At 35.1% G+C, this 15612-nt stretch overlaps 1 protein-coding gene across 2 annotated transcripts in view; it reads right to left on the bottom strand.

The window, feature by feature from the left end:
• The window catches only part of PTPRD (protein tyrosine phosphatase receptor type D), a 354920-nt gene that overhangs the window by 214642 nt on the left and 124666 nt on the right, over window positions 1–15612 (bottom strand). For both annotated transcript variants that reach the window (XM_056514163.1, XM_056514162.1), the window contains exon 3: window positions 3952–4097. In XM_056514163.1, coding sequence (XP_056370138.1) covers window positions 3952–4097 — 146 coding nt within the window. The remainder of the gene's footprint in view (window positions 1–3951; window positions 4098–15612) is intronic.

Here is a 15612-nt window from a genome sequence, read left to right as displayed (position 1 = left end):
GGGAAAATGTTTAAATGGCAATACTTGGAACATATATTGCTGTTCAGTGAGTACTCAGTGGCCACTTTAATATAGCTTCAAGAAATACAGGACAAGAAACAAATGAACAAACAAAAAAAACACAACCCAGCAAACAAGGGCTGTAAGAAAAAAAGTCTGTGACTTAATGCTCTCCTATTCTGAAGTTCACTACCAATATCTCTCAATTCTCTTAGTCAAAGTACTCTACATTCATTTTAACTGCTGCCAGCTACATTCCCTCTCTACTCACAAAGTGCAGCTCCCTCACTCATTTGGTTCCAAAGCTAAAAACTGCAATTTCTCAACCAAACAGGATGACTCAGTTTAGCTTTGTACTTAACCCACAAAATAAGTAAATTTATCCAACAAAGTGATCTTTTAGGAGACTAAATAATAAAGCTGAACTTCTAAGCTTCAGTTTTAAAATTGCAATATTCACACAAGAAGTAATAATATTTATATGAGAAAATTCTCTGTAAAGATCTTATTTAATCAAATATTGGTGAGTACTGCAATGGTCTGTAGGTCCTGGAAAAAAACCTTCTTAATAATTAAGTAATAGCAATAATCTATTTAATCTACTTCTAAAAAAGTAGATTTAGAAAAATCACTGAGAGATATCAGTACTACATCACATAAATGGCACTTATAAAAAAGGACAGTTTTTTATTTTGTTTTCCCTCTACAAAATAATTAATATCTGTCCATAATCTATACATACATGCACAAAGTGATTCACATATATGTCTATCTGCACATCTGTTTGTGTTGTTCTGCCTTATTTTCACACAAGCAACCTACCAGATCCTCTGTACATGTTGACAATAAGAGAGATATAAAGTCCAGGGTTAGAAATTAGGGTAGATATGCCCTGCATCTTGCTATTTTCATTGTAGGAATTTCTCAGTTTCTGCTTAGCATTGGGAGAGGTAAAAGTAAGATAAAAACCCTGGGGTTTTTTGATACTGAATTTTTTTCATAGCCCACAGGATGTATTAATTTTTCTTGTTCTTTCACTAAAGCCATTCCTTAAACAAGTCTCCACAAGACAAAATATCCACTTGATATTAGGACAATTAAACAAGTAACTAGAATTCTTGATAAATTGACATTTATGAGGGTTAAAAAAATTTCACAGTCTTTAAGCAGTCAGACCCGACAATTTACAGATAAAAAATGCTAGCACAGAATCCAAATAGTCACAAGATGTACTTAAAAAAGAGTAATTGCAATTGTTTAAACCTGAATGCTGAATGAACGTATCTGGACAGACACTGAAAACAATAGCAGCAGACTGGATTGGGCAATACTGCAGAGATTAAGTCTCAAGTCTGATGTTTCAAAAATATGTACCATAAAAGGGATTTATTTTTCATGTGCGAGTTCTCCCCTTTCCTGCATATCACAGCTAGTTAATTCCTAACTCTTCCCCATTTACTGAATGAGATTTTATTTCTTTCATGACAGAGATTTTTTTAATAAAAGCACTTTTTCACACAGGGTAGAATGATGCCATTTTTAACTTTTATTTTTCCCTTTTCTGTTCCTTTTTAAGTTCCTCTGAGAACGACTTCTCAGCAAATTAAATCAGATTTTGAAATTCCTATTATTTGAATTAATTTGAAGGAAGAGGAGAAAAAAAAAGATCCTTATTCAGAGTCTGTATCTGTAATATAAATAAAGCTGAAAGATTGATAGAGAAGACCCTCAAGGTCTTACTGTATATTTTAATTTCAGAAGCAATGCCTGGCTTTCACTGCTATTCTCAGTAAGTGGGGAGAATTAGCTGCTGAGCAAGAAATTTCAATGACAATAGTCTTCAACCATATAAACAGTCAAGAGAGAGGAAATAAACTATTTGTTCCCCAGCTGCTGAATACATCAAGTTCCAGGAAAAAAGTCCTGGTTTCATGTGGGGGACAAATAATCATGACATTTCATGATTTCATGAAATCATGTAGGAGACTGTCCAAGTTTAGTAAGTTATAGAAAACCCCTGCATTCCTGGGAAAGCATGTGGATAAGATGGATCACTAGAGTCCTTGCCAGCTCTATTTACTGTTTAGTGATATTTACATGAAGGTAAGTGTCCAGGTAGAACATTTTAATGTCTTTCATCATTAAGTAACTCAGAGAAATATACAAAATATTAAGTTGAAAGAACACCAAACTAACTATTCTCTTATTGGTCCAGCTGAAAATCTCAGACAGCTCTTGTTTCCCAAATGTTTCATATATCTTTTTGAATCTCATTTCTACTGTTGTTTTTTTCTTATTCAGAGATTCCATGGCATGAATTAACAGCATTACTTAGAACTGGAAGAAAAGCTGCTTAAAATAGTTTGGTATGCACACTTTGTAACTGCTCTGCTCAGTGGACGTGATAAAAATTATAAAACATTTGGCAAGTGTCATCTATTTGTCTGAAATACACTCGATCTTACTCGGCTAGACTGTTTGTTCAACAGCCCACTAAAGGCATTTTCTAAACATTTAAATGTGTTTTTTAAAGTTACATTCAAATAATTTCATGGAAATAAAACTACTTTATTTTTTGTTTAGTCTTCCTAAAAGCAGGTACACAAATATCTAGAAAGCAATGTATTAAGGAAATAAACCATGACATATTGCAGAAAAACACAAAGTAAACATATAAATGCTCAATCTTTCTCTGTTTAGAATTCATTTTGAGTGAGAGTTCTGTGAAGAGAAGAGGACAAATTGTGTAAAATTTATGATAAAACTTCTATGTTAATCCCTCTAGCCAATTACAGCTCTGCATATGCTCTGTAAAGTGCAAACAGTTTTTGGCACTAGGGGGTAACATTTAAATTAATTATTTTGTTTTTCATGTTGTAGCAAATACACAAGCCAGAAGTTACAATAGTTAATGAGTGAATTTCAATGTCTTTTGGTATTTATTGAACCAAAAATCAAAAAAATAAATCTGGTTTATAGCAGAAATGCACTTTTAAAAAAATTTAACCTGAAAGCCAGGACCAAAAATCTTCACACAGGCTAATACAAATTAATATAGAGGACTTTAATATTCAGTCGGTTGTTAGTAATTATATGTTAGAAAATTTGCTCATAAATGCATGTCACAGCTGTTTTATATACAACCATTAATCTTTGAACAGTTGTTTTTAAGCAAACAGAATTCTCTTACCTAACATTGAAAACATTTAAGAGACAATTATAGACTCTTAGTACCACTTTCAATATCTCTTCTAAAAGCTTTCCCCCATTTTCTGAGTTTTTCCTTCATGTTAAAGGTCAATCCATATTTGACATTAATTATTCTTGCCACTGCAAGAGGGAATAAAACTTGTTTTCTTATTTCCCCCAAATAACCAGAATCCTTTAAGCAGATTGTTTTTATTGTTTCCTTTAACTGAAGGTTGTGGGGAACACCACCTTTCTCCAAGCCTTTTCCTAATTTATTGTTAAGAAAAGAACCAAAAGCAAGCAAGTTTTATTTTTCCTGTTCAGCAGCAGGAACTTCAGTGCCCGTTTCATCTCCTTCCTCAGCAGGGGTAAGGAATTGTGGCAGCAGCAGCAGCCAAAGGCAAGGCCTGCTCCATGCACCTTGTCACAAAAGGAGGAGGCTGGCTCTTGGGAGACAGCAGCCACTGCTCAACTGATGTCCCCACCAGCTCCTTGGAGAGACAGCAAACTGAACAGAGGCACCACAGAGCTCCCCAGATCAACCATGCTATCTTAGAAAACAGCAGCAGCAGCTCTCTTTTTAATGGTTCTGTGCACAACCAGTTTTCAAAATTAAAAACTTCATGAGACTATTCCCACCAAATTAACCCTGATGGTCAATCCTGTGTTGCTAAATCACTGTTAATAGAGCACACATAGTGGGATTAAAAACAAGACTGGAATAAAATGGTTTTCAGAGGAACAGAACAATGGACCTAATACCTCAAATCTCTGATTGCTGACTTTCTTTCCTTTTTTGTTCCAGACAATTTTAGGTCTTGGATCTCCTGTGGCTTGACAGATGAATGAGGCAACTCCTCCTGAAACTCCTGTCTGGTCAACGGGAGTTCTTGTAAACTTTGGTGGTGCTGAAACAAACAAAAAAAAATTATCCAAATTAATCCAAGCAGTAAACATAAATTTTTAAACAGTCACATCAAGATTTCAAAATCTAAAAAGAAGAAAATGCTTTGTTTCTCCAGTGGTATCATTCACCTGTAAGAGAAAGTGTTATTAAAAAACCCTAAAAGGTCAGGAAAGTACTTAGAGATCTTACTAGTGAAATTTATATTAAAACCGAAATCTGATGGCATTGGAATAGCAAGATCACACATTATATTTTATCACCATTATGAATAAAAAATCCAATTTCACTTCCGTTGCAAAATGAGCTCATCAATCAACTGGAATAATATCATGATTTGCTACTTGATGCTATGATCACAGGGTGTCATGAAAACAGAATGCTCACCTCTGAGACATTAACACTGGTGACATTTAGGAAGAAGCATTTACAATTTTGAGTGGTGGAGGTAAATTACTGTGTATTAAGAGTCCAGGCATAAAGGACTGTATCAGGCTTGGGCATAGTTTTGTGTATAGCTACTGTCCACTCCCAAATTCTACTATGCCAGAAAGGAGAACTAAAAAAAGATCCAACTACCACAACAAAAAGAGAGGGAGAGAAATGGAGAAACAGTTCTGAAAGTATGAAATGCCATTTTAACTCATCATTCCTTTTCCCTTTATTTCTGTTACACCAAGTTGAAATTACTATTTCACTTGTGGCAAGACAAAATTTTCAAATTTAGAACAACACAATATATGACTTTTAAGTATAAAATATCGAAATCTGTAAGATTACACCTAAGCAGAGAATAAAAAAATTGAAAAATTCCTGTAAATCTTCACACAATTATCTTTTTAGCAAAAGAATTTCCAAAGATACAATACACCTTCAGATAATGATATAAATGATGCGATGTGAGAACTTAGGGACAAGAAATGGTAAAAATCCCAGGTCTTTGCTATGAAGCCATCCTCCATAGTAGTTGCTTTATATCATCTGTTGCAACTCATTTTTGCTCTCGTCTCCATGTATCAGCAGTCAGTTCCTTTATGTTTCCTACCTCTTCTCTTTTCTTTACTTTCCTCTTTTAGTTATGACACATATGTACCTGTACTGTACTAGTTTTCATTTCCACGTTGCTCTCTTTAGTTCTGATGTCTAACCCCTTATTCTGCAAAACTGTTTTTCCATAGGCAGCATTTCCTGTCAGCATGTTTATTTGAATGCAAGAAACCCAGCAGACTACTATCCTGCACATATGCAACACTGGAAGAAATCCTGAAACAGTTTCAAATGCCAAGATGCCATTTTATCAAATGAAATTAGGGGAACTTTTTACCCTACTCCTAACATAAAAAGGGCATTTTTAAAAAATATAATGCTCCTGAAAATCTGCATGCTCTTTCTTTAACAGAAATGTCAAGAAAATGTGTTATAGTTTACAACATTTCAGAATGCTCAAGGGTTCTAGAAGTATCCACTCTACTAATTTTCCTGGTAAAAATGTACCTAAGCCCAAATGCAAGAGCACATCTCAGCTAAACAGTACACCACTACTGCCATGGGGAAATTATGAAAGAACTTCTCTGATGTCAAAAACTGCCAAAACCATAGCAAATAAAACACACTTTAAGTGAAAAAACTAAAAATCTTTTCCCAGGCCACAGGCTTTATGTCTGGACCACAAGAAAGGCAAAAATATATTCTGATGAAGAGCATCTGGGTTTCTTTGAACTGCTCTCTTTGAACCTTTTCTATGTATGTTTTAACTCAGCACTGCAATACATAAAGAGACTTGACTGAATCTGATACACTGACATTTTGTGGCACAAGTTATAATCGTGGGCCACCAAGTGAAAAATGACACGCTGCCATTCTCTTTCAATTTTTATTTTTTTTTTGACATTTTCTGAATTCATTGTTAGAACTCCAGCCATTGAAAGAGAAACACTTCATGAAAAGTTCAACAGCACACAGTAACTATATAGACCAGCTCATAGGCAGCGAATAGCACACGTAGCAATAAATTAAATTAAAAATCTTTCACCAAACTTAATTGCCATAAGGGGTAAAACCAATTTTCCAGCAATTTCTTCATGTAGAACTGTCCAAAATATGGTAAAGGACCATAGCTGCCATGACCCCTTACAAAAATTGCCTTCTAGCTTCTGCAGAGTGTAATTATCTGTATCGTGGAGCTGCAGAAGTAGAGCTGAATACTGAATGTGGCTCCAGCTACCTGAACAACACTATTTTTGCCATCCTTTGTGAATTTTTGCTGGACCAACAATTAGCAAAGCTGTTCTTGGTTAACCATGCAGCATTAGACACATAGAATTAGACACAGAAAACATGGACAGTTGTACATAATGATGCAATTTTCAACTTGTGGACATTTTTTGAGGAAAACAAGGTTTTAAGGTTGTATGATGGGACTAATATTATCTACATCAATAAAAAAGCTTCACAGTCCAGTATAGAAGGGAATTGGGGTGAACTTTTCTTTCACAGAGACCTTAGGTGAAAAAAAATAAGGTATGTATCTGGTCAACGTGTCTTTTTACATAAGCAAGTAATTCTTACTAAAAACATTGCCACAACTCTCCTCCAATACATTATGTTGGAAGTAAGCCAGTTATTCTTCAGGTATCACATGATATCAGAGAAGATAAATTATTATTATTAGAACATAAATTTATAAAATTATCAACCATGGAAACAGGTAAGTATTATGCAATCCCTCTTTTTATTGCTCCATCAACACGTTCACCTTGTTACATATAAAGCAACCACCATCAGTGTAAAGGTATGTGAAATCACAAGCAGAAGCAAAAATGAAAAGCAGTATTTGTTGCCTCTATCTTTATAAAGGTTGCTAATTAAGGTTTGACACAAATTATCTCCACAATTAATGTTGTCAGTTTTTTGACATTGATTGTGACCTAAGCTGCTAGGCACTCTGATAGCAAACACAATTAAACTGCACACACAGTTGTGCTTATTAACATGGGGGCAATTTTGATTGAGAACTGACAACTATTTTCCATCTCCCTTAACAACAGCAGTGCATAGTTCAAGAAAAACTCTCCACAGCACAGTTCATTAAGCACAGCAACAATCTATATGGGAACCTTCCACTGCAATTAAATCTGCCAAAAAATAAGATGTAATATGTTACCAGCAATGGTACCAGACTCTTTCAGCCCTTTTGGAACTCTCCTTGGAAACACCAATAAATGCACTTAAAATAACAGAAGTGTAATTAAAGTAAGTGAAATTCACTTAAAATCAGCATCTCACATTTCTGCACTTAAATTCTCTTGAAGGCATCATAAAATTGCTAGAGTATTATCTTTTAAATGCAAGAATACCCATATTTTCCTTGTTTACATACCAGTGCCTACTCATGTATTCATACTAATAGTGAATTTTTATACCTTGTCAAGCTAAAAAAAAGAAATCAGAGTGGGAGATATTTGTAACTTGGACTTCTGAAGAGTACCACAAGCTTTGTCGTTCAAGACCTGCAGGCTCCCACCATCTGCTGCTCAGTATGCAATTCTTGATGGGACTCTAAAGAAGCCAAAGTGACCACTATTAAAACTACTGCAAATTACACTTTTAATATACGATGGAAAATTGAATTTATTGCTAGCTCACCTTACATACACTGAGCTTTCATTTATTTATTTTAAAGAGTTTAACCCCATAGAAATCAGGCTGCTGCTTCAATAAACAGTCAAGCTGTCCCTGCAGGGGGCACAGGAACTTCTGAAATAGAGATGGTTTACCACTACCCAGATAAAAGTGGAGGTTTTTTGCACATAATGGCTTCCATAAAATATATTTTTAATGTAACAATAAAATAATTTGATTGGAATATTTGAATATCTTGGCACGAGCATAAGACATTTCCTTCTTCCCTTCTGGACCTCCATATTGTCTTTCTAAAGTTTAAGTAGAATTCTAAAACAGTGAATGGAATTAATGAATTCAAATTTCATCATGTTATAGAATTATCCATTTTAAAGTTGCCGTCCTGTTCTCTGTGCTGTACTTTAAGGATATGTGTTACTTTTTGTCTGGACTCAAATGAAATGACAAAATACTTTTGAAATTACTACTTCATCCCGCTTCTTTACACAGCTACTGCAAACTATTCTTGTGTAGAGACATTTTTATGGATATACTCCTCCAATGAAAAGGTGAATATGAGGATAAGACTTCACTTACTTTAAACTGACAGCTAATAGGGTGTCTGCAGTCCAACTACAGATAGCTTTGTTTCTAGATTCTCTGTTTGGGGTGTATGAAATTCCTAGTATAAAATAATTCAATTTAGGACTAAACTTCATCATATGCCTGAAATCTTAAAAAGTTTTCTAGCTCAGAATAAAAATTGCCAAAAATCATATCATACTGTATACTTGGTAATATATTGCAAGGGTGAATAAAGACATCAGAAAAAACTAAAAATGCAATGACACTTCTTTCAAATGTCTCATTTGCTTATAAATTCACACACATTTGAGGCAATTCCTTAAAAATTACAGTAACTTTTCAGTTATAAAGATTTGTTTTGTACCAATAAAAGCTGGAAGATGAATATCACAACTGTTCACATGAAATGTTTTCAGCTCAGACTCAGAAATTCCCATTAGTTGAGAGCAGAATAAACAATGTGGTCTGGCACACATACAATCACAATAATCACTTAGCATAGTCTTATTGGTCTAGCAGCATAAAGTTTTTGGGTGTATACAACTGGACTTACTCTGAGCAAAAAATTCTGTAGTGATTCTCCCAATGTAAAATTACACAGTAATTTCTGACACAGTAAAAATCCAAACAAACAGAATGAAGAAACAACCACAAAAATATCCCCAACCGTGCAAAAAACCAAACCAAAACCACAAAACAAACCAAATCAAACAAACACCTTTACTGAACCCATGTCCCTGTTTGCAATATTCACTGTATTCCAAAGACTTATGAGAACAAAAAAGCCATAGACTGGTTCATATTTAATGATGGTGAAGGTGGTGAAGACTCCTGTCCACGTAAAAATGAACAAGCTGGCAAATGTTGCAGGTAATCACAGTCTGATACTGTATTGATCCATTACAAATTACATGATTTTTAATTATTTGCACAATTCCTCCAGTAGCTAATATATTAAAAAACTATTATATATATACATAGAACTTAACAGAAATTTCAAAACACCCTTATATACAGCATTAGCAGCTAAAATATTCATTAGCAATAATTTGTGACATCAGTTAGACTGATTACTTTTCCAAACCATTGTTTCATCTTAATTTTAACCTGCACTTCCAGAAGATCTGCACACTATGTGAGAAAAGCTAATTAGCTTTTATTTCTATAAGAACAAGAAATAATTTGTATTCATGGTATCTGCATAAAGAAACTCCTAAGTTAACAAGTAGTATGTTCTTAAAAGCTCTTGTCTGTCAGTCACAAGCTGTGAAAACTTTTATTTTTCACTGTGAACCTCTTAAAACTGCCCCTGCCTTAACATCCTTCAGCAAGAACAGCAACAACGCAATCTTCAGATGTCATCATACTCTGAGCAGCTGAATAGTTTTATTATCTTGTGAATGAAAATTATAATTTTTGAATCTTTCAACTATTAAACGCAGTTCAGCAATGCCAATGAAGTCCAGCTGAAAATCTTGATCCATTTGGTTCACAAAAACTATTTCTAGGTACAAACACACACTTTGCCAAAAGTCTGGGAAAAGACAATCAAGCTATTTTACTTTACAGGCATCACAGCATCCTCTTAAAAATTCAGCCCCTACAACACTCATAAAATCTTGATAATATAATTGAAACAATACTCATAAAATCCTTCATAATATAATTGAAACACTCCTCTCCTCACCTTCTTTCTGCTACATGTATTCTTCTAAAAGCAAAGCACTCAGAAAAAAGGACTGGTTTTTGAGAGAGATTTCTGGTTGCTTCTTTGGAGCTATTTTTCCAATTTAGCAGTCATCTCCAGTTCCCAACCTTCAATCTGCCAGAGCATACCCACCCTACAGATTTAGTAATCAGTCCAAACAAAAAAAAATGTCTCAGGGAAAATATGAGAAGTCAACCTTATCTTTTGTATTTTCAAATTTCTTGCAATGCACAGTGCCAGTGTGGTAGGCTGACCATTAGCTTCATTCCTCCCTGAAATACAATGTCAAATTACAGACTTACAAGTACAGCCTCACAATGGTAGGAGAATGTAGGCAGGCTACATTTTCCAAAAGGTCTAAAGTTAAAATAGCACATACTTAATGTGTACCTCTAAGCTCTGCAAACCTTGTTACCAGCTCATTTCATTGTGGATTATGTATGCTTTTTTAGAGACAGACATTATCTGAGCCCTAGGGACATGGGAGGTATATGAACTAACACAGACAGAAGCAGACGTTTATTTGCCAAATAATATCATTCACACACACATGTTCATTTTGAGCTTACAATAACTGAAAGAAAAAGGCTTCCACAAATACGAAAAACCTATGTGAAAAACCTGAGAAAAAAGTATTTTAATAATAGTATAGACCAATACATTTTTATTTGAAGCAGAAAGAAGCCGACAAAGTATTTATTGCTGGTCTTTATCTATTAAAACTGTTTCAGGCAACGTACTAACAATTTAAGCTACTTTCATGAAAAATTATTGGACATTTAGTGTAAAACTTGGACCAACCATTAATTACCACTCCATCAGAGCAATCCTGTGCTAAGCCTGACGGGAAGCCAGGACTTACAGACTATTACAGCCAGTCTCACAGATGATCAGACTAAACAAAGCCAGGCCTACTCCCACACCCATGCCCTCCTGCCCTCATTCCTCAAGTTGGGTGCACAGCCTTAGCTATCAGTGCTACATATGCATTAGTTTAAATACAAATTAGCTTTAATTAGCTCAAATACAAAACTTGGCTTTCATTCAAATACTGCTACAGAAAACAAAAGTGGTATACGTTTGTTTCTAAATCTCTCCTTACATACTCCATGGTCTCTTCAGTTGTTTCTACGCAGAAATTCTGTTTTACACTAGAGTTCAAAAAAAGAGAATCAGGACGTTTGGTTCTAGTATTTGACTATCCTGAGCACTGAAAGATGCAGGCATATGACTCAGTAATACTCACTATCCAGTAAATGCACAGGAGGACAAGAATTCTCCCTTTTTTTCCCCAATGTCTAAAGGAATACCAGCACCATTAACCCACTGTTCATGACATTAACCCAACTGCAGATATGCCTTTACGTCATAAACCAGCACATGTTCAAATGCACAATACAGAACAAAAGCTTGTGTATATACATAGTATTTATCACAAAAGTATATGTAAAAGCTAGGTGGAACTTAATTTACCTGAGTTAGAAAGAGGACCTCGCTAGTAAATCCAGTACTAAGCCTTCTTTCAGCAGTAAATCAAAAGCATGAAGCCTCTTGAATCTAAAAGGTTAGTGACGTGCACCACTTTATCCCCCAGGAATATTACATAACCTTGTCATATTCACTAATTTAACGAGAGGAAATTCTGCTTCAAAGCTCTCTACTGCTTCTTTTTCAAAATTTAATGTCTGCAGACTGCATATGAATTATTTGGTAACTGAGAGCTGACACTCCTTTTCAATGTGCAAAGTAAAAGCAGTGGATTTTAAAATGCCAGGTAAGCTGATCTCTTTCCAGAAGAGTTTTGCTCCAAAAGAAAGGTAGGAATAAGCCAGACACTACAAGTTTCAATTAGGGACTTGGAATATCTGGGTTATGACTGGAGAGATGACCTTTAGAAGTCTTTCAGTCTTACTGAAACCCTCAAAATACAGGCACTAAAATGAGGAAGCATAAAATTGGGGCACTGTAACAAGGAAGTGAATTTTTCACTCATATTTTATTTATCTAAAAACAACAAAAAGCATACCCTGCCATTTATACATAGGGCAAACTGACTGTGAAAGCAAAATCAACTATCTAGTAGTATTACTGACTCTACATACTAATATGATTCAGTGCTAATGCTTGACAAGGCATCCACATAAGCAAATTCTCATAATTCCTATTCAAGCAGAAGTATGTTTGTGTCTAATCAAATCTCACAGCCCATAGGAACATATGCAATATTAGCATTAAGGGGTTCAAGATGACTTTCTACTAGCAGAATGGTATTGGAAGATGACATGACTTGACACAAGCACTATTTATTGAGCTAAACTGGCAAAAAAAGAGAGTGTCATTAAGGCTGCTATAAAATAATAATAATTTAAAAACCTAGTTAGAGACTCATAAATCTCTTTCCTTCTATGTTAGGCCTGCTTCATCCCAAAACTTGATCAGCACCTCCCTCTATTAATTATAAACCAACATTTACCATTTACCTACAAGAACCAATTATATGAAACCTGAATTAGATGTGCAGCCAAGTAGACAGAATACAAACTCCTCTTACCAGCAAGCCCTGTGAGCTATGCAATGCAGCCCACCTTCAGCTGTACTGTAAGACAGGTTAGCATGGCCCCCAGCATGATGCATTGCTGATGCACAGGCAGACATTCATAAACTAGGTCAGAAAACTGTTTATAGATATTAAAAAAGATTCAGTGACTAAAGGCCCCAGCGGATTGTCCCAGTTCCCTGCCTACAAGTCACTTAGGATACATCAGTGTGGTTAGCACAGCACAAGAAGCCTGCTCTGGGATACAGCTGTGCAGACATAAAAGCACTGATTAGAATGTATTTACACTGGCAGTATTTTTGATACTGTACATTTTCAGAGTCCTGCTGTGTATAGGTCCTGTTGTAAATACCAAGCACATTTTGTTGCCATTAAAGACAATGCACTGCAAAAATGCAGGAAATACTAGTTGTAAGGTGCTCAAGGTTCATCTGCTCCACGAACCTCTACAGGAGCTAAATTGCTCTAAATTGTCTCCAGTAAAGTTTTGTCAGCATAGATCTGAAGCATATTAAAGCATGTAAGAATAAAAGAAATAAAACCTCTTCCAAAGATATGCACAACAGAGGTGTTGGCCAGATCACAGATTTGATTAGAAAGCAGAAACTGTCACAGCACAGTTAGTCTGTAGCTGGCCAAATAATTTGGCCATAAATAAGAAACCCGGTTAGGCTAGCCCTAGTTGGATAAACAGGTCCCTGGGTGAACAAGGACTGGTTGGATTCAAACCCACACAGGGACCCTCAGCCAGTCTCATTCAGCCCTAAATGCAGATGTATCATGGCCAGGGAGCTGGGCAGTGTTGAAATCTCAACCACCCACATGTGCAAGAGTGGGAGATGTGAAACCCCTGTAAAAGGAATTGAGGAGCAATAAAATGAAGCTTTCTGTCACAAGGGTGTCTGAGAGTGACAGAGTCCTCTCTGTCTCTGACCAACCACCCTCACATGACAAACAGAACCAAAAGAAACACACCACCACACAAAGGTAAACCTCTAATCACTAGAAGTTCACTTCTGTTTTAATTCTGATATGTAATAGCACTTTGTACAATGACACTTATTCTACCACCTATTACCTAAAATCACTGAAAATATAATTATTTGATATCCTGTACATCAATGTAGCATGCATTTGCTTTACAAGACCCTTGCATGGTTAGTCAGGTTACTTCAGTGATCTTGAACATAATTTTCAGTGGTTAGAGACACATCTAAGATAATCCCAACCCACAGTGCTGCACCTAGCTTACATCTATTTCATCTATCTCTCAATAAATGTATTTTCCATTCTTCTGTCTTTGACATAAATTTATTCTTATTTTAAAAAGAGTTATCAAGAAATCATAATTCTACATATAACTGATATTCAGTCAAGAGCATCTATTAAAAGAAGGACACTGGACTTTGTAGGATACAATAAAGCCCCTTTTCTTAAAATAAATAAAGAAAAAAAAATTGCATTTGCCCTGTCATAGAGATTTTCACTCTGAAATCTCTATAATAACTGTAAAGCATGATCCATCCCCATCTTTAAAAGAAAAGTAGAAATTACTAAAATATAACTACCAACAAGGATCTCATTCTTTGTTTTCTTGCAAAGGCCGATAGGTCTTTACAACTACTATAAAAATAAATTTTAAAAAATCACTCCTAGTACTGCCTTCCTTTTAAAGTCATATCTAAGTGGTATGAAGAAAACAAATTCACTGAAGTTTAGTCTCAAGAGATAGAACTGGAAGCCAAAAGCACTGAAAGTGGCAGCTGGCTCCTGGACAGAAGAGAGGGCTGACAGCCAGAACTTTGTAATTCTAATCCCATCTCTGTTAATTGCTTGCTGTTTAGCTTCAGGCAAATTACTTAACCTCCATGTCTCAATTTACTTAATTCCAGGATTATGCTACTTAGATTATGTCACAAAACATAGGGAGGAGTATTACAGTTGTTACCACCACTGTATTTACAAAATTTGTGTAGGGATTTGTGCTCATGCGTTCAATGAAATGTTCCAGTTTAAGTCCTATCTACTTACTACACAGGTGACATTTCTATCAGGGCAAAGAAGACAAAAATGAACAAACAAATCACACTCAAACCTAAATTTGAAGTGTCTGTGGAAATTGGTAGCTATTAGAAAAACTTACTAGTCTGAAAACTGCAGTCCTCTGCATATCAGTGTTGCAAATTGTTGGTTTAATTAACACTCTTTTCTCTAAGGAAATAAGCTCACATTGCACAAGTGTACTGAGTAAGAACTGCTCATTTTGACACTAAGAGGTATGTACTCAAAGGAGTACACTAAGAGGTATGTACTTCTATAAATGGCAATAAATTATTTCTGCAAAATGTATCATCCTGCATAATTCAAATTCAGTGGTATATGATTAATCTTGTGTGTATGTCCATTTAAATAATACAATTGAACACTTTAATTAAGAAACCATGTAATTTATACCAGTCATTTAAAATATTAATCTAGATAACAATAAATATGCACACATATGTTTAGATCTAATACACATGTTCAGAAATTGTATTTTCCACATAAACTTGAGCAACCTCTTGAAAGTAAACTTGAAAATGGCTGACTGTTCATCAGCAGAATTAAGAACCTTGGTTTGCTGTCAACGAATTCAAATTTCTGTATGTCTGAATCTCAGTGGCCTGCTCAAAATATAGAAAATAACAAGTGAACAATTGTTGCACTCCATCATCAAAGCTACTATCTGCATACAGAAAGAATACAAAAGGTATAAGAAAATCTGCATTATCTTAATTTTTCTCTGATTTTTTTTCCTTCTGAATTTGAAAAGACAGAAAGGAATTAACTTCTCACAACAAAAAGGAAACTACTGATGAAACTTCATATGAGGTTAGATTACTAAAGCTGGGGATGCAGTGGATAAGCAGGTCACCAAACAGAACACAAAATGGCTGGCCTCAAATATCCAAATATAAAATGAACTGGACTGTGGAAAGACAGGAATAAATTTAAAAGAAAAAAAAAATCAAACAGGTGAGAAGGATAACCTAAGCCAAGATGAATCTC

This window comes from Oenanthe melanoleuca, chromosome Z, assembly GCF_029582105.1.
Source record: "Oenanthe melanoleuca isolate GR-GAL-2019-014 chromosome Z, OMel1.0, whole genome shotgun sequence".
Classification (NCBI taxonomy): Eukaryota; Metazoa; Chordata; class Aves; order Passeriformes; family Muscicapidae; genus Oenanthe; species Oenanthe melanoleuca.
Note: the sequence above shows the minus strand (reverse complement) of the source record. Positions and strands in the feature narration are given on the sequence as shown.